The following is a 25,572-nucleotide window of genomic DNA, read 5'->3' on the forward strand; positions in this document are numbered from 1 at the left end:
CATGCATACAGTGGTGTTCAAAAAATAACTGCGATGGCGCAGAATTATAAATTTTTTTGACATGTTCTGCTTTACAAATTGAAGAGTTGTGATAAAATGTTTTAAATTATAATGTTTTTCAATATAAAATTAATAAAAATACGGTACCCTCTTTTGCAATTGGGAATATAAACGTATATGTTTATTTATAAGCGAGAAGTAATAATTACTTACTTGTGAAGCCGTACGGCCCAAGATAGAATTTCAAAAACCTGCAAAATATTAGAACGGTTAGTCAGAGTATAAGCGATTCGAGTGTCATATTTCTTCTAAATCCGTGCAGGCGTTTCGCATAGTTGGTTTTTAATATTCAGCCCTGTTCTGCAATCCGATTCGAATCGGAATCGGATTTGTTTCCGATTGTTGATTCCGCCTTGTTCTACATTTAGATCCACTTCGAATCGGAATTCTATCGCATCTATTTGATGTTCTGCATTCCGAGTATCGCAAATTTTTTGTCGGAAATATTCCGATCAAGTAAAAGCCAGTGGAATAGAAAAAGAACAAAACAAAAACCAAAAATATAAATGTAAATGATGAATGAAACATTTTGAACTTTAGCGAACAACGAAAAATTAAGTAAACGAATTAAAATTGGTAATAGTTATAATGAAAATATATTAAAAAGTCTTAAAATGTTATTTTGTGCGTAAATTGTTTATTGTTTAATTACAAAACTTTTAAACTCGTTTCAATTAATTAGAAATAATTTAATTCGCAATTTCGTATTCAATTATTTGTGCTTCACTTTTCAAAGAAATTTCTGTTAGTGCAAATCTATCTACTTCACTATCTACATACTTCACTATCGTTTTTTTCGCTTTCTTCATAGTTAAATTCAGGACTGTAGTGGCAAAAAATGTTATGCAGGCAAAACATTTATTAATTATTTTCACAACGTCTCATAGTTTGTACTGCACGGTTACTAATAAACACTGAAAACGACTTTTGAGAACTTCAATATTACATATGTACGTGCCGAAGAATGTGTTTGATTAAATGCGTGTTGCATAGACCGTGGCTATGGATTTATATACGGTGTCAATAGAAAAGGTTCCAAAGCATACCCGGTATCGCCCAACAACAACGTATGGCGATCAGCATCTCGATACTTAATCCCCAGTTAAACATCGTTACCTACATCTCTGACTCCATGCATACAACATTGTGTCGGTAACGTCGGCAATGGTACGGTGCTCCTTCCGAAAGCGCTTTGCTCCCAGGAATGGAACCTTTTGCGTACATGAGGCTGCAAGTCACCCAAAATCTTGAGGAGTGCAAGAGAGCTGTAAAATATAAAATTATACTTTGAAATAGCAAAAGAGAAAACAGTTGTTTGCATACTACTTAGGCAGAGTCCGGTAATTATATGGGATTGCTGCGATCGCGCAAAATTGTTTGCCTCACTTTTTCATTTGTTTGCTGCTCATTATTGAGCAAAACCGCAAATAAAACCATTGAACTCAGTTGAGTTTTCACTTTTTAATTTCTTCATATGAATTTTGACTAGGGATAAAACGATACCATGGAAGTATCGATACCTGTACTTGGAAGTAGCATCGAAAGAAAGTATCGATGCCTAGTAAGTATCGGGCTAAAAGTATCGATGCCTACTTATATCGATATTTGTACCTATAGAATTGTTTTTATAAAAGACGCCATCACATATCTATGAATTTTTGTCAAAGTACATGGTTTACTAGGATGGCCTCCCAGAAAACAAGAAAAAGGGCAAAGTCCAATACGCTGCTTTTAAAAAGTCCCCAGAATTTTGTTAACAGAATTGTCTTCGTTTGTATTTATGTACGTATTTTATTTGTTATACTTATTATTTATTTTGTACATACAGAAAGCGATTGAGATCAAAAACAATTATTTTATAATTTATTTCATACAAATGAATTAATTAATAAAAGTCATCTGTATTATAACACTGTTCAACAGCAGTAATCATGTTGGTAATTTTTGGAGTGAAAAGCTGCTAAGTCCATTTGTAGAAAATTTAAAGGGGAGGAAAAAAAACTTTTCAAAATATTTCCTTCAAGAATTTTGCAGAAAGCTCTGTTGCAAATTAAAAGATTTAGAATTTTTTGTGAGCTTATCGTTTTTTCTGTGCCTCTTTTGGACTTAGTAAATTTGCCTTTAATTGAATATAAACTTGAACACGTTGCGTTTTTGATTTACCTTGCTTCCTATATCCAAATATGAGTTTTCACAAAAAGTGGACTTAGCAACTTTTCACTTCAAGCTAGCGATATGTTAATGAGATGATTATAGGTCTTTCTTTGTAGGAATTTTTCATTGGCAACTAAACTGCCAAAAATATTTAGATATTCACAATAATAATTAGATTAAAAAAAGTCCGGAAATAAAATTTTCACTGAATCGGGTTTCGATATAAGTACTTTCTTCCGATACCTACTCAGTACTCGGTTCAAAAATATCGATACCAAAATTACTTGGTATCGGCCGAAAAGTATCGAGAATGTACTTGTATTTACTAGTATCATTTTATCCCTAATTTTGACACTTCAGAACGCAATTGACAAATACGAGGTTTGTTCCTTTTTTTACAATCGGATTCGATATTAACTTCGAAACAAAAGTTCCGATCGGATTGTGGAACACCATTTAAATTCCGAGTCGGAATTTAATTCCGATTCCGATACGATTCCGACTCGGATTGCAGAACAGAACTGATTATCAAATTTTAAATCACCCTGTTCCGATATAAATTTTCTAATTCCAAAAAATAAAACCTTATCGCACATCTACAGGACCTCTCATATTCCAGAAATAAAGAGGTAGGTTATACAATTTATTTCCGAGTGAACTTCTACAAAGCTCAATTTGAGTTCCCAGTGAATTTGGTGTATAATTCACTCTGAAAGGAATTGCATATTCTACCTGAAGCACTTTTCCAACCCATTTCGATTGATATCCATCCTTTAAAAGTTAATTTAACTTATTATATAATTTGAATGTAGCTTATAAAATACGTGGCAACACTCCTAAATATATTTCAGAAATAAAGCCTTTTCAACCCCATTACGATTGACACCCATATTTTAATAATTCATTTAACTTTTCAAATAATTTAAATTTTTGAACAAATGGCAACTCTTTTCAAACACCTAAAAATATTTCTAGTGTTCAAACTAAAGATTTCTTAACACTCTTTCGTTTGACGCAAATATATACACCCAAATTTTAATACATATTTGAATTAGGTAATTGCCTTAATTTAAGTTGAGTTGGATTTTTAAACAAGTGGCAGCCCCCATAAATATATTTCAGAAATAAAGCCTTTTCAAAATCATTTCCATGATGCCCATCTTTTAATCATCCAACATATTAAATAATTTGAATGTCATTTCGTAAACACGTGGCAACCCTCTTTAAACATTCTAAATGTTCAAACTCAAGTTTTCTTAACACCCTTTTGCTGCATATTTCAAATAACTTGCATAAAAGTTAATTAAATAAACAGGTGGTAACCCTCTGCAAAAGTAGATTCGCGCTAAGACATTCATAAATATCCCTCGTCTAAAATTCCGATATATATTTTAATTAACTGATGAATTAAGTTGAATTTTATTTTTCAAACATGTGGCAACCCCGCTCCTCTGGAACATCAAATTTGATCCAAATTAAACTAATAATTAATACAAGATATCAGTCAGTCGGCCGCTGTGCTGCAGTAGTAAGCAGTGCGCGCTTCCACTCCGCCTGGGTTCAAACACTGGTCAAAGCAACATCGCATAAATATAGAAAAAAAGGTTTTTTCTTAACAGCGGTCGTCCCTCGGCAGGAAATGGCAAACCTCCGAGTGTATTTCTGCCATGAAAAACAGCTTCTCATCAAAATACAATCGCCGTTCGGAGTCGGCGTAAAACTGTAGGTCCCTCCGCTTTGTGTGACAACATCAAGGCGCACGCCACAAATCGGAGGAGAAGCTCGGCCAAACACTAACATATGTGTAAGCGCCAATCTATTATTATTATTATCAGTCAGAAATAAACAAAAATAGTGCCAAACATTAGCTATATCTTAAGTTTTAACTTCGTTAAGGTAACCTCTACTAAGCCCTAGTGTATAAACAAACCAATATTTTTAATATATGAATCTTTAAATATTCTGGAAATATCTAGAACAGCCGTGCCCAGCGCAGGGCACTTGCTTATGGAGTTCTGCCGGCGTTGGGCATGCCTGATCTAGAATCTACTTTTTTAGTCGTTATATATGCATCCTTTATGTGTAACACTCCAGTTTATTGTTTGACTTGTTTGAGGTGAATGATGCAGCGGCACTACTATTTTTTTGAACACAGCTGCACATATGTATGTATATGTGCATTCATACATAAAATGTAGATACGTTATTGTCGCGATACGATTGAAACAAAGAGTCATGTACTCGCATTGCAATTCTTAATCAATTAAGCGGCAAGCAGGCGCGGTTATAGTTTATTTACATCTGCTGTGTTCTGCAGATACCTTAGCTCAACGAATGCACGAAGCATCTCTTACTTATATGCGTACTATATATGCGTTGACACATATGTACATATGTACATGCATATTCGCATTTCTGCAGCATTCTCTTACAACCATTTTGTAGTCTGATAAGAAACTTACCAGTCCTAAGTGATTGTATTTTAAACGCACTGCGAAAACGTATTTTCGTCACATGGGAGATATTTTTATTTATCGAATCAGTCACTTATAAATAAACTCGCCTCATTGAGAAAGTAGCCAATTATTCTAATACTTTGATGCATTTGTTTCATTACAGGCGTCAAAAAGACAACATGGGTAAAACTCAAAGCAAACGTTCAGTTGATATAACCACCGAAGCTAAGAAGACTCCAGATGAAGATGTTGGAAAGTTGGAAAAAATTGAAGATCTCGATCAAAAGCAATTGAACGGCGATGCAAGTTCTCAGGACAATGCTGAAACGGAGGTACATATATATCCATGAATGTGTACATACATACAAATGTATATATACATATCGCTCATCGAGACTGTTACAACTAGGCTTGCCAAGAAGTGCTCTCCATCCTTTTATCTTTGTTTTATATAACAAGTTAAATGGGGAGGAAAGGAGGGCGTAAATTACTTTCAAAAGTAGATGATAACGAAGAGAAATCTGAAATTGAGAACCATTTCACCTTGATGATAATAAGGGCTCGGAATCTCATGCACTAAAAAATCGAAAATATGCGCATATAACATATATGTAATACTCCTATATTGGCAGTAAGAGCTAGTACCGTTCGAAAACACTACAGTACAGATATCAATAAACACGTACGAAAGAAAAGGAACACATACGTTTATAAATAAACATGTACACGACACATTTACAAAACCGGCACTCAAGTACACAATACATTGACAAAAACAGTACTAGACTGTCTCGCTTTGATTTCGGAATGCTTACACATTGAGATGTTAGCTTACTACCAATATAGAAGTATTACATATATGGCATATAATATGAACTCTAAATTCAAAAATATGCGCCATTAACAAGTAAAATATGCAATTAAAAATATTTTCCTAATATTTTATTGCCGCTAAAAAAATAAATAACACATATATTTTAACAAGAAAATAACGAAAACAATTCTCTTCAAAATACAATGCATATTTATGTATAAAATTAGTTTATAATCAAGAAGTCAGATACAATCTTGTTTAAATAGAACCATTGTCAGTTTGAGAGAGATTGCCATTTTGATTCCACAACTCGTGCAACATACAGCCATTTGGCGACTTTAATGAATTTCAATACGCCACACAGTGTATTATTTCCATATTCTAGAAAATATTAATTAAATTATTTTATGTCGCCAAATTTCAAAACAAGGTCAAAAATGTTGTTAGAAATGCCTGATAAAGACGAAACAATAACAACTACAAAATTTAAATCAAAGTGTAGGGCGGGACGGGGTTTGATTTGAAAAATTAACAAGCGCAATAATATTTAAACATGTATATTTGAAACTGAATCTCAATGTTTAATTTGTCGGTGTTATGTGATTTATGCAACAATTGCTAAAATACCATTTTGGTCTTATTTTTATACCCGAGCGCACTTGTGCACAAGGGTATTATAACTTGTTCACATAACGGTTGTTTGTAACTAGAGCTGTAGCAAACCGTTACTGAGTAACGAATACAACCCCTGACTCGAAGTACCGAATCGTTACTCACATAATAATCTCGTTACTCGCATGTTTCGTATATGCACCATCATCGTGAATCAATACAACACAACATATTGTGCGGTAACGAAACTGTTTTTCATATCGATACTAAAGTGTGTTGCGTGTATATGTACGTACCAGGGTTGTTGCGAATATTCGCATTCGCATTCGCCCGCGGAACTTCCGCATAAATTATGACATTCGCATTCGCAATAATCAATGCGGAGCTTTTGCGAATGCGAATATAGTACAAATGCACTGCTAAAACATATATCTGGCAAACAAAAATTTTTGCCAATATTTTTTGCCTGTAGAGATGCTACTGTAAGACTGTCCCCTACGTCCACCTTCTTTCGTAATTTAAAGTCAAAGCGTAAGATAATAGTAGGTATTTCCAGCGGAAATGTTCAACGGCTGGCTATAAAGAGAATCCAATATTATTTGTCAAAGGTCTGTTGAAAAAACTGGATGCATCTCTAGTTGTTTAATACTTTTTCTTAGTGTAATTATTTTTTTCCTCATAAAACTTATTATTCTTAAGTTCCGTGTTTCTTTCTATTAGTCTTTCAGCTCGAAAACAAAAACATTTATTTTAATTTTGTGTAAATTGTCAAAATTAGCACGCATCGAAATATAAAATATAAAATAAAATAGTATGTAAAAAAGCGACAGCCAAGTTCACAAATTAAATAAGAATTAATTCAAGGTGAATTTTATATCTATTGAGGCGTGGGACTTGGCATGTAATATATGGTTAGTATAGTATGGAAAGGGCTTAACTCACATCGTAGCTGAAATACAAAAAGCCGCAACTAACTAAAAATCCAAAATTAACTTTTTAAGTCCCCACATCGTTTTGGGCAATACAAAAATTTAGTTACTTGTGGTTTTTTGCATTTCAGCGACAATGTGAAATAAGTCCTCTTAAAATAGTATTACCGATATATATGTGAGAAATTTGCGTTCACTCGCCTCAAAAAATATATCAAAACACATTGAGCGCGTGGAATGGAACAACAAAACAGATTTGATAGCTTATGGTACCGACAGCGGTGAGTAATTAATTGTGACTGCCTGCAACTAAGAAGCTCACCTAACTAATAAAAAAAAGCTAATTACAAGGTATTCATAGCAAAGCTGACACCTTTATCGTCCGTGATTCCATAATTCAAATTATTATAAAAAACGGGGTACCTTTTTAACAAAATAACAAGATTTTAAACTATTTCTGCTGGCAGCCACGACCTTCAAAACAGAATTTTCTTCGAAATTTTCATTCCTAGAAACTAACAATTTATTTGCCATATCCACCTATTCACAACCTCGCTCTAAGCGCACATCTTTCAAACCAGTCACAGAACACAGGATTAAAAATAAAGTACAAAAACTGAAATCGAAAAACGCTGATGACGAAAAAGGTTCTCCAAATTCTGAAACAATCAAAAGAATTGATGCTCCAAATTGGAATACATACAACGATCTTGCCATGATGCTAGATTGTGAAGATGAAAGTCAGGAGGATACATCCGACATTTGCAGCCCCGATGCAATTCCCAAAAAGGAAATGTTGCACCGAATAGTTATTTAGTGGCGCAGGTTTGATTAACGACCCGTTAGGAATCAGGCTGTAACCCGAAAAGGCAGCAAAATTAAATACTCTTTATTAAATACAATGTTCCAATTTTTTAATTGAAGTACTAAATAAAAAAAAACATTATTAAAAATTAGTAACTATTCCATTTTTTATTTACCTAAATCACCTAATGTACTCACCAAAATTATTTCTTAAAAATACTTGACATACGCATTCGCATTCGCATCCGCGGATGTTAGCTTTTAAACATCCGCATCCGCGGATGTCTAAAATTCCACATTCGCAACATCCCTAGTACGTACATGCATGCATGATTCGTGTGAGGTACAAGCGGTGTTGCTGCGCCGTCTCAAGAAAATGTATCTACATACATCTCATAATTTGTAAGAAAACCAAACATTTTCATGAAAAAGACATAATTTAACCCATCCTAAGGACTTGGAATACATGTGCATAAAATCAAACATTTGTAATTTCAATTTATAAAGTACATTTTTTGTGCATAAGTATTTTGCAAAGTAAATATAATAATAGCAAGTACACTCTAAAAAGAGCATGTAAAACTACTACTGAAAAGTATCTATTTTTCATCAAGAATCTGTATAAATATACGTATAGGATGTTCAGTTTTTGATTCTGAACTTCAGATCTTTAAAATATACACATAAATACACATATATAGAATGTTTAAAATTGCAAAAATTTTCAAACTACAAATACATTTCCTACTAATAATAAACATTACTTTATTTTAAACATTGTATGTGTAATTTTTCTCTTGCGACAAATTCGTTATGTAAAAGAAAACAGGCAATGATTAATTTTATTACACGGCGTGCAAATTTGCACACATTAAAAGAGGAAACTGGTTACCTCCCTCAATATGCGCAAATAAACAATTTTTTTTTGAAGTGTATTTAAAGTGTTCTCAGTAAAATTCATAAAAGTTTCCTTAAATAAATCAAATTTAGTTTTTTAAACCACATTGAAATCTCCTTCTTTTTAAATTAACAAATGAAAATATGTGATATGAAAGAGATTACTACAGAAAGAGTATAATTTACTTTATATATATCGTCGTCTAAAGTACAAAACCGCGTATCGTCATTCTGCAAAGCCGCGTAACTGACATTTGCTGCCAAAAATTGGATTTGCTCACACAAGCTCTTGGCTCAATCCTTATCCATTCGTCCTGAAATATACTAGCCAGAAATGCGATTGCTTTATAAAAAAGAGAACCATTTTGAGATATAAGTGTTTTTACTCTCTATAAAATAATTTATGCAACGTCACATACGCGGTTTTGCATTTTGTTGATTCGCGGTTTTGTACTATAAACGACGATATGTATATTAAGATCTTGCTTAAAGCATCCTTTTAAGCTAATTAAAGCAATTGCGCTTATACACATTTTGGTGAGATCTCTTCATATGTTCATTGCTTCGTTCACAAAAAATAAAATGCTTTAATTTCACGCTTAAGTAGCGATTCTTTATACGTTTAGAAAACGTAATGCTTTCTACCATCTTTAATGAAAATCGATTTTTGAACGAAAAAAACTTTATAGGAAATATAAAATTTTGGCCTATTTAAAAAAGTATCCACATTTATACTGACCGGAAAAAATAAGTATCCCGCAAAAATTCGTCTAAAAATGTATCCAATTGGATCTCTTTAGATCCAAACGGCATCCCTGGGTACAAGTGCTTGATTGTATCAAATTGTTCGAATCGATACAAAACCATGTTGCGTGTATACATATGTACATATGCGTGCAACTAATTAGCAACGAAATTCAAAACGATATTGCTTGCAAATTATGTTTATTTATTTATTTTTAATAATTTTCATTTAAAATATAATTCAATTTATAACAGAAACCACAATAACAAAAGTTGCAAAGCTTGCACAAATTGCAAAAAAATTAATCAAATTTAAAAAAAATCGTCATCAAAATTTCAAAATTTTTAATTAGAATATATAGAAAATGTTGGGGTATGCAGTTTTGTAGCCCATTCAATTTTAGTATAATAAAGTGGAAGTTTCAAGTCGCTAAAAATTACCGTTGATTTTTTAGAATTTTTTTTGTAGGGGTGTTGCGGATTTTTTTCCATGTAAAAAAAAATTTTGATCATGTGTTATATGGAAGAAAATGCGCAACACCCTCCACAAAAAGAATTCTAAAAAATCAACGGTAATGCTTAGCGACTTGAAACTTGCACTACTAAATTAAAACTATACTAAAATTGACTGCATACCCGAAAATAATCTAAACAGTCTAATTAAAATTTTTGAAATTTTGATGACAATTTTTTGAAGTTTGATTAATTTTTTTGCAATTTGTGCAAGTATATCTGTATATATGTACATTAGACTGCATCACTCCCCATATAAAAAAAAAAATCGGTACTGTTTTTCCATTGGAATTATAAAATCTATTATATTTTAAGACGTCTACCAAAATATTTCGGAAAAATATTAAGTTTTAAGCGAGCTGGACCGATTTGAAAATACCTCCAAAAATGGAGTTTTTTATGAATAAAAATAGTTTCTTAAAGATGTTTTTTGAAAAAATCCCCTCAAATGACAAAACGGTTTAAGCTTAAAAAATTTACTTAAAAATATTTAAAAAAATAAAAAATTATTTTGACCGGAATCGTAATAATGAGATTTTTGATGCTGTTTTTTTTAACTTTTTTCAAGGATTGGTATAAGAAAAACTTGAATAACTGCACCTAAACTCTTCCGATTTAGACTTGTGAGGTATCATTGGAAAGGTATTTTTATTTCTTTGCTAACAAGCTCATTCAAAGGATGAAAGAGAAAGGTAGGATGAACGAAAATCATTTAAAGTTGAATTAAGATGTGTTGGTATTTAAAAAAAAAATGTTTCACGAATAACTTTTTTTGCACATACAGTATCGGTCATATCTATAGCACGCCATTTCCAAGTGATATTGTGTTCCCCTTATGTTTATTTATTTATTTTTAAGAATTTTCAATTAAAATTTAGTTCATTCTCAGACAAACCCCATATATACCCAAGTTCAACAATTTGTAGAAAACTGCAAAAAAGTGTAACAAATTTTCACATAAATTTTAAACTTTTTTCCCGGAAGTGTTAGAATTTTTTTGAGTACACAGTTTTTTAGCCCCTGCAATTTTAGTCTGATAATGTGCAAATTTCAAGTGGCTACGAATTACCGTTAATTTTTTAGATTTTTTTTTGTCGCATTGGCTTCCATATAATGAATAAACTCAATTTATTTGTATATGGAAGAAAACCACAACACCTTTGGCAAAAAAAATTCTAAAAAATCAACGGTAACTATTAGCCACTTGAAACTTGCACATTATCAGACTAAAATTGATTGGGCTATAAAACTGTGTATTCAGAAAAATTCAAACACTTTCGAGAAAAAAGTTTGAAATTTAGGTGAAAATTTGTTGCACTTTTTTGTAGTTTTCTACAAATTTTTAAACTTGGGTTTGTATGGGTTTTGTTAGAGAAAGAACTGTATTTTAATTGAAAATTCTTAAAAATAAATAAATAAACATGAGTGGCACACAATATCACTTTAAAATGGCGTGCTATAGATATGACCGATACTGTAAATAAAAATAGTGGGGAAATACCTTTCTACCGAGATCCTATAAGTCTAAATCAGAATAGTTTTGGCCCAGTTATTTAAGTTTTTCGTAAATCAATCTTTGAAAAAAGTAAAATAACAGCATCAAAAATCTCATTATTACGATTCCGTTGAAAAGATTTTTAAATATTTGTATGCCGATTTTTTAAGCTTAATCTGTTTTGTCATCTGAGGGGGCTTTGTTCAAAAAGTTCTTTAAGAAACTAATTTTATTCATAAAAAACTCCATTTTTGGAGGTGTTTTCAAATCGGTCCAGCTCGCTTAAATCATAATATTTCTCCGAAATATTTTGGTGGACGTCTTAAAATATAGTAAATTTTGTGATCCCGGCGGAAAAACCGCAACTTTTTTTGGTGATGCAGTCTAATGTACATATATGCATATGTACGAACGAACATTTCCATACGCTGCAAGATTCGTTTCGGTACTCACATAATAGTCTCGTTACTCGCATGTTCCGTATATGCACCATCAACGTGAATCAATACAACACAACATATTGTGCGGTAACGAAACTGTTTTTCGTATCGATACTAAAGTGTGTTGCCTGTATATATGGGCAAATCTAAAAAACAGGTAATCTTGGTGTTGTTTAGCTTTATTTTCACTGTTGGAAACTATATCAAGCTGGTTGCTTTTGGATATAATTCATTGACGTATACTTGAAGCCTCAAAAAAAAATTTGATCAATTTGCTGCATAACTTTTGAATTATAGGTGTTTAAATAAAAAATAATAATGAAAACAAGTGAATTTTTTATGTAATTTTTAAGAGGTGAAGAATTAATTATGTCATAACTTTTGAAGCACACCATATACTGATTTTGAAATTTTATGTGCAATTAGTACTTATGTGTACACTTCATATGTAGTAGGTAAGAAAAGTGTGCATTAAAAAATAACGAAGTGGCAAGTAACTCAAAGTCTGTAATTCCACATTTCACAATTTTCAAAATTTTCGGTTTATCGCGTATAGTTTTTAAAGCATTTAAGTTTAAGAACTTTTTAAGTATGTATTGTATACTACAAAAAATTACGAATAATTTGATACCTTAGCAAGAGCTGTGCTTTCAGAATAAACCAACTTTTAAAGATAAAATATTCTGCGATCTTGAGCGTAATTTTTATTCCAAAAACACTTTAATTAAAGGCACATTTGCTAGTCCTTATAAAATTACATATACCTGTAAAATGCTTCAAAAAATTTGTCTCTAGAAGTGTGTAAAAACCCTGATTTACTACTTTTAATGATGCTCCTTCTTTTGGTCAGAATATTTCGAGAGTGGTATCAAAGCAACTTTTTTTCGATAAATGTTCTGATAGTTGCTCTTACTTAATTGAAGCCTTCTAAATTCAATGGCGTCCTAAGTTTTACCCTATTGGCTCCACTTTTCAAGATGGCGGTACTTGAAACTTTGCTTAAATTTTAACTATTATATAAAAAAAGTCCCTGGGTTTTGAAGATATTTTACTAAAATTTTGCACATAATCGTTTTTTAATATTACCTTAACTATTCCATAAAATCATCGAAATCGGTTCACTAAAACATATAGCTCCCATACAACTGATTGATCAGAGACGTTGTTTTGCGTTATAACTCCTTCAATTAAACAGGTTGAAATTTAGTATAGGTTCAATTTAACATATAGCACGCATACAATTTATTACCCAGGTATGAAGTTAGAGTTATTGCGCAAAAACACATATATGAGTAATCCGTTGTATTGGAGCTATATGTTAATGTTAACCTATTTCTATAATTTTAAGGTAATATTAAAAAACTGTTATGTGCAAAATTTGAGTAAAATAACTTCAAAACTGAGGGAGTTATTTATAAAATAGTTAAGATTTAATCAAATTTTCAAGTACCGTTATCTCGAAAATCGGAGCCAATCTGGTAAAACAGGGCATGCCATTGAATTTAGAACATCCCAAATAAGTGAGTTCAACTTTCAAAATCTTTCTTCAAAGTTTACAACTTGAACAGCGTAATTTTAACCCAGCTTATTCTTTTGTTTTCTATTTCATGCTCATTCCTCGTCTCAACTTTTGAAGCACTTGATGAAAATGAATTACACTTATATTAATCGATTTATTAAGAGATTACGAATAAAACTATATATAAAACATAGGTCTGCTCACAAATTTAAAAATTAAATTTTTTTTTGAAAGTGTACCAATTTTTTAGATTTGCCCATATATGTACGTACATGCATGCATGATTCCTGTGAGCAGTGTTGTCATTTTGGTGCTTTTGGAGCTAGATTTAGCTCTATATTTTTCTATTTAGCTCCGAAATTTGGGTTTTAGCTCCTAGCTCTTTTTTAGCACTTTTCAAATTTATCTAGCACTTTTTTTGGTATATATAAGCCAAACTAAAGCGTTAATAAAATGGAAAATCTCGAGATGCAGTGTATCCACCATAAACTTTTGGATCTAGGTCAAAGAATTCAAAAATTAATTAGATGAAAATGCTTTTTCTGATAGCGCGGATTTTGTTTTACCTTATTAATTTTACCTTTAAGGAGAGCTGGAAGTAAAACTTTCCAGAAAAGTTTTGCGAACAAATTATTCAATTCAAATATCTGAAATTACAGACTTAAACAGTGTGTAAATTATTTTTAGTTCACTGCCATAGGAACGAATTCGAAATATATGCACCTTATTTTGATTTTAAAAGATTTTTTCAGCACTTAAACTTATAAAATTCGTTGTTTTTATTAGAATTGCCAAAAATGAAAAAGAACCTTAATGCTCAACCTATAAAAAATATGTAGCTCTTCATTTTAGCTACTATTAGTATTATTTAGCTCTTTTTTTCGACCCTTTTAGCTCCAAACGAAATTTTTCTCTGGCAACACTGCCTGTGAGGTACAAGTGCTTCATTGTATCAAATTGTTCGAATCGGTACAAAAATATGTTCCATGTATACATATGTATATATGTATGTACATGTATGCATATGGAAGAACGAACATTTCCTTAATTGTTGCGATGATTCTTGTGAGGTACAAGTGCTTGTATCAAAAGTAACGAGTAAAGTAACGATACGAAAGATACGGGTGTTGATTGGATTAGTAACGAATACATACGGGTATCCGAATTTTCCTTACTTTTACAGCTCTATTTGTAACAGGTAAAACGAATCGAGATAGATATAGACAAATGTATACCTAAATGATCAGAATGAAAAGAGAAATCGATTAAGCGGTGACTGTCTGTCCGTCCGTTCGTCCGTCCGTCTGTGCACACGATAACTCGAGTAAAAATTGAGATATCTTAACGAAACTTTGTATGTGTACTTCTTTCGGGCGTAGGACAGATGGTATTGAAAATCGGACAATAACCACGCCTACCTCTCATATAACGGTAATTTTCAGAAATACGAAAACTGCGATATTTTAGTAACTACTGAATTGATATTTACAATAATTTTTAGACAAAAAATAAGAATATTATAAATTTTTGGAAAATGGGTGTAGCTACGCCCTTTTATGGTTACATGTGTATATCTTGGTAACCGCTGCACCAATTTCTTCCAAACTTGGCACAGTTGTTGGCCTTGATACAGCATACCAAATGGCCGAAAATTTTTAAAATCGGACAATAAACACACCCACATTCCATAAAAGGGTAGTACGAAATCTTCCATAAATCAGTAAATATTTGAACTAATTTATTCAAAATTGATGCTTGCAACAATGCTTTACCAAGAAATACGTTTATGATAAAATTTTGGAAAGTGGGCGTGGCACCGACCACTTATGAGCACATATATGTATCTCGGTAACCGTTCTACCAATTTGTACCAAACTCGGTATGGTTATTGTGCTTGCCACATAAAAGCAAAACGTTGAAAATTATTGAAATCGGATTAAAATTGAGACCGCTTTTCATATAACGGTCAATTTCAGAAATGCTTGAAACTTCAATATTTCGAAATTTAAGGACGCTAATTTACTCGGCTTACCATGTAGCGGTAGCTCTCGGAAAGGTCATATATGTATTTAATACTTGCGCCAGGTATTTAATGTTCGGCTCCTCCCGAACTTAGACTTTCTTACTTGTTTTAGGTATGTTCTTTTTACATTTTTGGGATTTTAGTAAACTACGACTGAGTATTTCATGTTAAAGTAAAACGATGTTAACTTAAATTTAATTTTAGCTATTTATAAATTTCATTAGCCCCGCAAACTCGTTATCCGCGATTATTCGATAAAGTTTGTATCTCAGTTTATTTTCCGCTCCTCTTACACTGAGAAAAGAGTTTAGTTACAACAACTAAAAATGTTTCTCTCAACACGTGATTTGGTTAGAGTTACACGTTTTGGTTACAATTACCAAAACTTGTGTTGAGAGAAATATATTTGACTGCCTTTTTTCTGAGTGTAGACTTTAAACAACACAATTTTAGCTGCTGGAAAGTGCTGGTTTTGATAAAATTTTCTTATTTCAAGCCTACTAAGAATTTTATTTTCTTCGTGTAATTCATTTGCATCTTATCTCGACCGACACAAACTTTTGTATTTTCGCTTTTGAATAGATAATGCGTGATTCATTACCTTTCCATTGGTACCCAATTTTTGTAAAAAGGGCTAGAAATATTGAACTTATAACGAAATTTGGTTGACCTAACTGGAATTTTTTGTCGATATTTGCCACGCCCATAATTCAAAAAATATAAAAAAATAATTTTTAATTTAATTTTTCTGTCAGTTTATAATTCCCTGTTATAAGGAAATTTTAAATATCAATTTTGGTCATTTTAGCTTTTGTAGTTAGTTAAATATTTCAGCTTTTGCCTTTTTAAAAATTGCAGTTATATAATAGTAACTCTAGTAACAGTAACAGTAACTCTAAATGACAAATTTTTTATAAAAAGCTTCGCCTATCTTATAACGTACCTTGTGCAAAATTTCATTAATCTGTCTTCAATAGTTTTCGAATTACAGAATTGAAGGCAGCTAGATGGGTCAAATCTTACACTGTGCGCCATACAGAGTGGCAGCTTCACTCTAAAACATTCTGCAGGAATGGCTTGCAGAGTGTCTTTAGCACAGGAAGTGTTCGACCGTCTCTTTTGAGCCAGAGTCATCCCAACTACGTCACCAACGGACTAGTGTCCTGTTGCTTTTATCTCCCTGAGCGATGCGCCTACATATGTATGTCCACCGCGTGGGACACATTCAGTGCGGAGCCGCACCTTGCTAGTTCATCCTCTGCCGCGTTTCCGTAAATGTCCTTATGTCACAGGAACCCTATTAGGGTAATTTCGTATTGATCAGCGAGGCCAGCTCTCTCCTACAGTCTTCCACTAGTTGAGATCTAATAGAGGTAGAAGAGAGTACCTCAATGGCCGCTTGGCTATCCGAGAAGATATTTATATGAATATATAAGAAAAAATTATAGGAACTTTGTTTTGGCAAATTTAAATGGTTGTAAATCAAAAAGAGCAAACATATGCAAGCACCACATGCATTTATTGTAAAATATGCGCAATAAGTATGCAAAAACCGGCATTTTTTGCAAAATATGCAAAATCATGCAATTACTGCAAAATATGCACTAACGGTTGAATGCCGTTTTAAAGCAAATTTCATGATTCGTAAAGATAATTTAACCATTTCGATTTGAACATGCCCAATAAAAACATGCATTTGCATGAGGTTCCGAGCCCTGCTGTTAATTTTCTTTTGAATAAATGATTTTATTAAAATGTATAAAAGGCCTCTTGAAGCAAAGAGTGTTGATACAAAACCCTCCTTAAAAATTATTTTGATCTCAGCTTGCTTGATAAAAAGGTCCATTATACTCGTACATAGTTCATGGCTTTTAAATATTTTATGTGTCTACGTGTTTTTTGGTCGATGTAGATTTTGAGTATAGGCCTGTTAATTTTCTTACAGCCTCACTCAGGGTCAGTTTTTCAGTGCACGGCTGTAATTTAAACTTAGTTTAAGCGCTCGAGCTGACTGGTTTAAACTGAGATTAGCCAATCAAATATTAGCCAGCTGTTCGATTTAAACGCAATTTACGTAATCTTAGTTTAAACTGGCACTGAAAAAGTGGCCCTCATTGTCGTTCAATGATACACAATTTCTCTCTCAGGGTCTGTTAATGATTCATTAACGTACATACTTTAATTAAAAAGAAAAACCATTAATGTAGGTCACTCTACAAAGTACAGAGTATATTTAGTATTATAAGATCCATAGTTTGCTAAGCATAGAGCCCCAAATACTATAATCCAATGGTTTTAGGTATGGAGAAGATAAAAACCATTTTTCTACTGAGATAAAACCTGGAAAATTCTCATTAAAGCAATCTGCCAAAGCTCTTGCATTTCTTGCGGGAGCAGATCCGTGTTAAAAATAAGATTTCCATTTCCAAACATTTCCCTTGAAATAAGTTTAAGGTGGCATATCAATACGGTTCCTTTTTTGACATTTTTAAGGAAAAAAAAGAATTTAATGCTGAGCACTTTTGCAAATCCCGCGTCATATCATTATTGAAGAAGAAACATTTTGCAACCGATGACAGCTCAGAAAGGTAAATACTGAAAAATTTGTACTTTTATTGCATTACATACCCTTTTTGGTCAGCAGATAAAGCAAGCGACGTTTTGACGAGTTTTGGCAATTTATCTTTTCTTTAGTTTATGTTTATTACTTTTTTTTATAAAAGCCACATATAACCAGCGCAATATAAATCCCCATTTCACACTTTTTACAAAAATTCAATTACACCCAGAAATTTTGTGCATTTCTTCCAAATAAAATATGCTCGACAATTTCTTTTAGATGGAAGAAACATTAAATAAACAAAAGTAAAATAGCAAAACTCGCCAAAATGTCACTTAACTTAATCAGCTGACCACAAGTGTATGTAGCTGAGTTGGAATTTTCCAGCGGTCAGTACAGAGAAGCAAAATGACAGTAGAAAACAAAAAAGCTGTACAATCTTTAAACTGTAAAGTACGCAATTGCCTAGAACACCGTACTATGTCGTAGAGAACAGTACGGTTGGTCACATTAATAAATATTAAATATTTACTTACATATTTATTTATTAGCCAATGAATACTAAGACTGCGTTTCTCCAAACTCATTTAAGTGGAAATTAACTTTTATTTAATTTTTTATTTAATTCTCATTTTAATTATTTTCAGTTTCAATAAGCTCTTTATTTAAGTGAGTAAAAAGTGGTTGTAAAACAGACTTGGCCAGCGAAAGCTTTCATTTTGTGCCTGTCCTATTGTACTGAGAGCTTTTGAAAACTTTTTTCGCGCTGTGTTGTAAAAGCAGGGCTGGTATACAAGTAAGCAACAGATACACAAAATGGTGGGTGTGTATATTGATCAGCTGATTAAACGTGTAACATCTCTGAGATGGTTATTCTGATTTAATTTTTCTTTAGTGAAGAGCATAGGTACGGTGACCATCCGTTCTGTTTTTTGCAGGACCGTACTGTTTTTCAAAGCTCGGTCCTGCGTAGTTTCTCAAACCTAAAAAACCTGAAAATGTACTGATTTTTTCCAAGTGTCCTGCATTTGTCCCGCATTATATTCGTTATTTTAAAATTATCGGACAATGGATGGATTTTTTCAAAAAAGTGTTTTGGTACTTTTCGTAGCTTTTCTTCATATCTCATGAGGGTATTGATATGCCTCTTACCAAAATATATAACTTGTGGCGACTTTAATGAAAATTATTAGTGCTACAGGCGACCATTTGCATTTTGTCGTCAAAGTCGGAAAAGTGAGATTTTCAATCAAATACGCAGTTTCATTTGATTATTTTTTTTTTCATTATTTTAAAAATTCGATAAAGAATATATATCATTACAGTAAATTTTGAGCCAAAGATAATGAAAATCGTAATCGTCGCATAAGGGGCTACAAGTATACAACATGGAAGAATAACACATGCGATGCGCAATCAGGCAAATCTGGCAGTGAGGCGGGCATGCAACTAGATGTTGCATGTTAGGGGCGTCTGCTATTCTGTTGGAGATTTTTGGCGATCAAAATTATCGTTATCGCTAACATATACTAAAAGGCGAAAGCTAACATTTTATCAGCTTTTCACTAAAAATAGCTTAGTCTAAATTCTAGTATCCGCAAGTGGCACTATGCAACAAAAGCAGCTGTTCAAATTTGCTTGCATTGTTGGTGATTATTTATCATTTTAATGGTGATAAATAGTGAAAATGGAGCAAACAAAAAGCGGCCTCAGTTTGGATTACATTTCATCTCCTGTAGCGTAACCATGACTATGTTACAAAGACACTCGCGCCGATTCGCAAATACCATGGATGAACGGCCTTCGCAAAAAGGTACAGTGATCAACAAAACTATTGGCACACAAGATAGCTAACCTTTAACACTGTTTTTGGCCACTTATGGAATGAATGAAAAATTATCAATTATATTCAGTTTAATTCATATTATTATCTGATGAATTTAATTTATAGTAATTATTAAAGGAAAAAAAATGCCTATTAATACAAAACTAAATTATTGGCACACTTCACACAATAACAAAATAGTTAAATATGTTTTAATGAAATTAATATTTTGTAGCTAAGCCCTTTTGTTTGATGACTGCTTTCAGCCGCCTTGACATCGATGAAATCAATTTTTGGGTGGTTTCTGCTCCAATATTATGCCATTCCTCCACTAGTGCCACCTGCAACCCTGCTTTTGTTGTTATAGTACGGTTCTTAACGCGCCTATCTAGCTCTTCCCACAAATGTTCTATAGGGTTTAGATCACGCGATTGAGGCGGATGCGGCAATATATGTTTAATATGGTGCGGCACCAGAGACTGGCATGCGTTGAACGCCAACTATTGCATACTCAATCAACACTGCTGCTTTGTATGACTGAGCAGCGCGTTGACTTAGTAGTATCGATACCTAAAAGAAATCAGTGGATGACTGAACACCAGCGCAAAGCGCGCTGTCTTGCAAATAGAGTCCGACCATTAATCGGCATCGGCCTTTTTTCGCCGATTCTTTGCCGATTCTTTGGAATTTCTTTTCAAATGACAGCCAACTTTAAAAAACATTTGCAGACAGCTCACAAAAATTATTTTTTTTTTTGTTGAAGGTGTTTCGCGTTTTTTTTTCCATACAAAAGAATGTGCGACAATTTTCTTTTATATGGAGAACACTGCCAGCAAAAAAAATTTGCCAAAACTTAACGGGATTTTATAGCAGCTTGAAACTTGCACTTCATTATACTAGAATGAAATAGTCTACAAAACTGCATACCAAAATTCTGATTAAAAAGTTTGAAATTTTGGTGAAAATAAACAGAATTTTTCTAATTTTTGTACCAAGTTTGAATTTATATGGTGTTTGTTGTATACCAGCTGGACTTTTATAAAAAAAAATAATAATAAACATTAAATAAAAAAGACAAAATCGGCCAAAATATCGCAATTCTTTTATTTTAATTAATTCAATTATTTCTTTTCTTTTGTTTTTTTTTAACTCCGTGAAATGAACTGATTTTATGAATTAATACATTTATTTGTAATTTTTTATGGAATTGGCCTCGGCCGATTCTTTCCCCATAAGCCGATTAATCGGCATCGGCATCGGTACCTGAAAAAAAATTGGAATCGGTCGGACTCTACTTGCAAATACAGACACCGCAAGTGAACGATACTTATAACCAGTGTTGCCAGGGCTTCGGCATGAGAAAACGTCCCTCTTGGTCTGAAAAAACGTCATTTCCTACCCAAAAACGTCTTTTTCAAATGTATGCACAAAGAATTGTTCTTATTAAACTTTCATTGTATACAAAGGTACATATGTAAAGTATCGGTCATATCTATAGCACGCCATTTCAAAGTGATATTGTGTGCCACTTATGTGTATTTATTTATTTTTAAGAATTTTCAATTAAAATACAGTTCATTCTCAGACAAACCCCATATAAACCCAAGTGTAACAATTTGTAGAAAACTACAAAAAAGTGCAACAAATTGACACCTAAATTTCAAACTTTTTTCTCGGAAGTGTTACAATTTTTTTGAGTACACAGTTTTTTAGCCCCTTCAATTTTAGTCTGATAATATGCAAGTTTCAAGTGGCTAAAAGTTACCGTTGATTTTTTAGAATTTTTTTCGCCAAAGGTGTTGCGGATTTCTTCCATATGGGTGTTTCCAGCGGAAGGTCCACCACGACAAAAAAAAATAAAAGTTTTATATCTAACGTCTGCTTTTTAAAGTATATACTGGCTATGTAAGTAGAATCATGTTTGCATAAAATGGTCTTCCTAGGTGGTGCCAAGGTCGAGATATTTCGAAAAACCGTATTTTTGGTCCGATTTGGTTCGAATTTGGCGTATGTGGTTGAAACATAATAAATCATAGATTTTTAATAAATTGACCCTGAATTGGCGCTGAAGTCAAAATATAAAGTATATTCTACATAAAATACAAGTTTTATTTGCGTTAAAAATTCATTTAAAAGCAATGTTAACAAAAATATAACGATGGAAATTTATCAACTTCAATTTAATGTCACGTAACGACACTCTCTTTAAATGCTTATATTTCAGGACCAAGCAGTTCGATTGATTTCATTTTTCGGTTAAATATAGAACTAATTATGTGCTATACAATGGCCCAAAAAAGTTAAAGAAAACAAATGGTATTCCTTTTTTGTATCACGTTGAAATCGTACGACTGTCACGTGCGCCACCATGGGAATGCCCATATACAAATAAATTGAGTTTATTCATTATATGGAAGCCAATGCGACAAAAAAAATCTAAAAAATTAAACGGTAATTCGTTGCCACTTCAAATTTGCACATTATCAGACTAAAATTGAAGGGGCTAAAAAACTGTACTCACAAAAATTCTAACACTTCCGAGAAAAAAGTTTGAAATTTATGTGAAAATTTGTTGCACTTTTTTGTAGCTTTCTACAAATTATTAAGCTTGGGTTTGTATCGGGTTTGTCTGAGAATGAACTATATTTTAATTGAAAATTCTTAAAAATTAATAAATAAACATAAGTGGCACGCAATATCACTTTGAAATGGCGTGCTATAGATATGACCGATACTGTACGTAAGGTATATTGAAATGTCATTTGCTCTGTCACATTTAAAATTCATTCTAAACTGGTTTGAGATCATTAATATAAAAATCATTTTATACATACACTTGTGATCAGCTGATTAAGTCATCGATTTCGGCCGTTTCTTTTTTGTTTATTTAATGTTTATTATTTTTCCATAAAAGCCTAGCTCATTATATAACAAACAAAATATAAATCCACATTTCAAACTTTGTGCAAAAATTACAAAAAATCTGCAAAATATCAGCCAGATTTTCAGTTATTCAGATTTTTTAGAATTTTTTTGAGTACGCAGGTGATAGCCCATTGAATTCCAGGGCAATAATGTGCAAGTTTTAAGGTGCTAAAGAATCGCGTTGATTTTTAATATATATATTTTTTTTCTTGTAACTATTTGGTTAAGTGGTCTGTTGTCGAAAATGCTAAATTACGTTCTGTTAAGAAGGAACATAGCAATATTTCAGCCATTTTACGTTCATTACACTTTCAATAAGGGGCCCCATGCGACTAATTGTGTAATTTTCTTTATGCGCTTATATAAGGGTTAAGTCATCTGTGTCCAAAGAATAAATATTCTTTAAAGCAGCTGCTGCAAAAAACAAAGCTTGTAAAGATTTATTAAGAAAATAATTCAAAATCAGTTCTACTTACAAGATTTAGTAACAGAGAAAAATTACAGGAAAGTTAAAAAACGTAATTTTTTACACAAAAAACGTCCAAACGTCAACAGGATACAAAAAACGTCCAAATGACGTTAAAAACGTCAACCTGGCAACGCTGCTTATAACAGCTTATACTGATATTGACGGCAAATAAGTATTCCGAATGCTAGTTCACGAAACTAGCAATCGCGGCATTGAACGGTTGCCGAAAGCATGAGAGCTCATTTGGACGGTTGGCGAAGGCAAGACGCCGCTGAAAGCCATTTGACTTGGTGCCGAAAGCACGACGAATGTAGTAAAGGGTAATTTATCGTCTCGTATGTACATATGTATGGAAGTAAATGGATAAACGGAGTGTTCGAGACTGGATTATTGACTTTGCGTTGAATTTCATTCCTTAAAAGCTTTGCACTTTTTGTCAAATTATTTTACTGATTGAAAAATTATTAGTTTTTTTTTTCTTTTGCAATTGAATAAACATATCTTTGTAAATCTTCATTATTTATTAAATAATTACGATTTACTACATTTGCGACGAGTTTAATTTAGAAAACACGCATTCAGCAAAATGGATCACTCACAATTCAAGGCATTTTTCGAGGCATTGCAAGTGCAAAATCAACAGATTTTGACGCAACACCAATAAGAAAAGAGTTTGATGCAACAGCATATGCAACAACAGCAGAATCTGATTGAGCGCATTCTTCAAGGTCAACCGGCACAGATTGCAGATCAAGAAGTTCTTGCTCAAGATTCAACAGCATTAAAAGTTAAATGTTTGGCTGATTCTATGGTCAATTTTGAATATGACCCAGACAACAATCAAACGTTTGAGGCTTATTATGATAGCTATGAGGCGGTTTTTACAAATCAAGCAGAGGGTCTGGATGAACCAACAAAAGTTTATCTTCTTTTCCAAAAATTCAATCAGGAACACTATCAACGTTATGCGGATTCAATTTTACCTATTAAACCACAAGATTGTACATTTGCTAATACTGTGACAACACTTAAGAAACAATGTTCGCAATGCGTCATTGGTGCTTTAACCTCGCAAAGCTCGACCATGAGAATTTTAGCATGTATGCTGCTCGTATAAATAAGCACGACGAAAAGTTTGACATTTCTCATTGTACTGCGGATGACTTTAAAGTTTTGTTATTCGTGAGTGGGTTAAAAGACGTTAAGGACTCGCTTATCCTGGAAAAGCTTCTAACGAAAGTTGACAATCAGTATTTAGAGTTGGAGAGGGTAACAGATGCGGCCGCACGTGCAGAGGTTCACAAGCTGAATTTGCAGGATTTGATCAACGAAGCCGAGCGTATAATTTGCTTGAAGCTTGACAAGGGTAAAGTTGGCGAGGCATTCGCTGCTCAAGAAGTTCATTCTGTTCAACAAAATGAAAACTCAATGTCATCAGTCAACAAAGACAAGTCAACGGTTCGGAACCAAAGAAACGACACTCCTCGCTTGGCCTGCTTTCGTTGCGGCGAAATGCATTGGAGTGATAATTGTCCATGCAAGGACAAGCAGTGTGGCGAATGTAATGAAAAAGGGCATAAGACAGGTTTCAGTGCTTTTATGAAAAATTTCAATTACATCCAGCAAGAAAAACCCCAGTTCGAATCAAGTTGAAGCTATCGTTCACGCAATCTCTAACCGAAAGTATATCAGTCCAGTTGTCAATGACGATTGAACAGCATCAAATGTATGGTTTTAAACTAAGTATTAGCAGGTGTTGTTTCCGCAAGTCGTCAGTTAACTTATGCGGCCATATCCTCGATGAGAAAGGCATCAGACCAAATCCTGAAAAAATTTGGGAAGTTCAATCAGCTTCTCAACCTAAAGATGTTAGCCAATTGCGATCATTCCTTGGTTCAGTGAACTACCACGGCAAGTCTGTCAAGTCAATGAAGCAGTTGAGAGGTCCATTGGATGACTTATTGAAGAAAGAAGTAAAATTTGAATGGCATCACTAAGCATTCGATCAACGGAAGAAGATTTTGTCATCAGATTTAGTTCTTACGCACTTCGACCCGAGAAAAGACATTGTACTGGATACTGATGCATCAAAAGACAGCATGGGGGCAGCATTAATGCATCGCTTCAAAGATGGATCTCTTCACCCAATAATGCATTTTGCTGCAACATTCAATGAAGCTGAAAAAAATTAGTGTCAAGTCGAAAAGGAAGCTCGTGCATTAATATTTGGTTTGAAACGATCTCACTTTTATATCGCAGGTCTTCGCACGTTTCTTCGCTCAAGTCGACCACAAACCCTTGCTCGCTATCTTTGGATCAAAAAGTGGAATCCC

The 25,572-nt window shown here is 33.0% G+C and overlaps 1 protein-coding gene across 6 annotated transcripts in view; it reads left to right on the plus strand.

Moving 5' to 3' along the window:
* LOC118735277 (A-kinase anchor protein 200) overlaps positions 1–25,572 on the plus strand; it is a 160,156-nt gene that overhangs the window by 104,485 nt on the left and 30,099 nt on the right. The window contains exons 1-2 of one of the 6 annotated variants that reach the window (XM_036464940.1): positions 3,996–4,018; positions 4,834–5,002. In XM_036464940.1, the coding sequence (XP_036320833.1) occupies positions 4,850–5,002 (153 nt within the window). In that variant the 5' untranslated portion in view covers positions 3,996–4,018; positions 4,834–4,849. Of the gene's footprint in view, positions 1–3,995; positions 4,019–4,324; positions 4,380–4,557; positions 4,716–4,833; positions 5,003–25,572 lie in introns of those variants that run through there. The other 5 variants (XM_036464936.1, XM_036464935.1, XM_036464934.1 and 2 more) reach the window with 5 other exon arrangements.

The sequence above is a fragment of the Rhagoletis pomonella genome, unplaced genomic scaffold (genome assembly GCF_013731165.1).
Source record: "Rhagoletis pomonella isolate Grant_MI unplaced genomic scaffold, Rhpom_1.0 Rhpom_scaffold_00003, whole genome shotgun sequence".
NCBI classification, from domain to species: Eukaryota; Metazoa; Arthropoda; class Insecta; order Diptera; family Tephritidae; genus Rhagoletis; species Rhagoletis pomonella.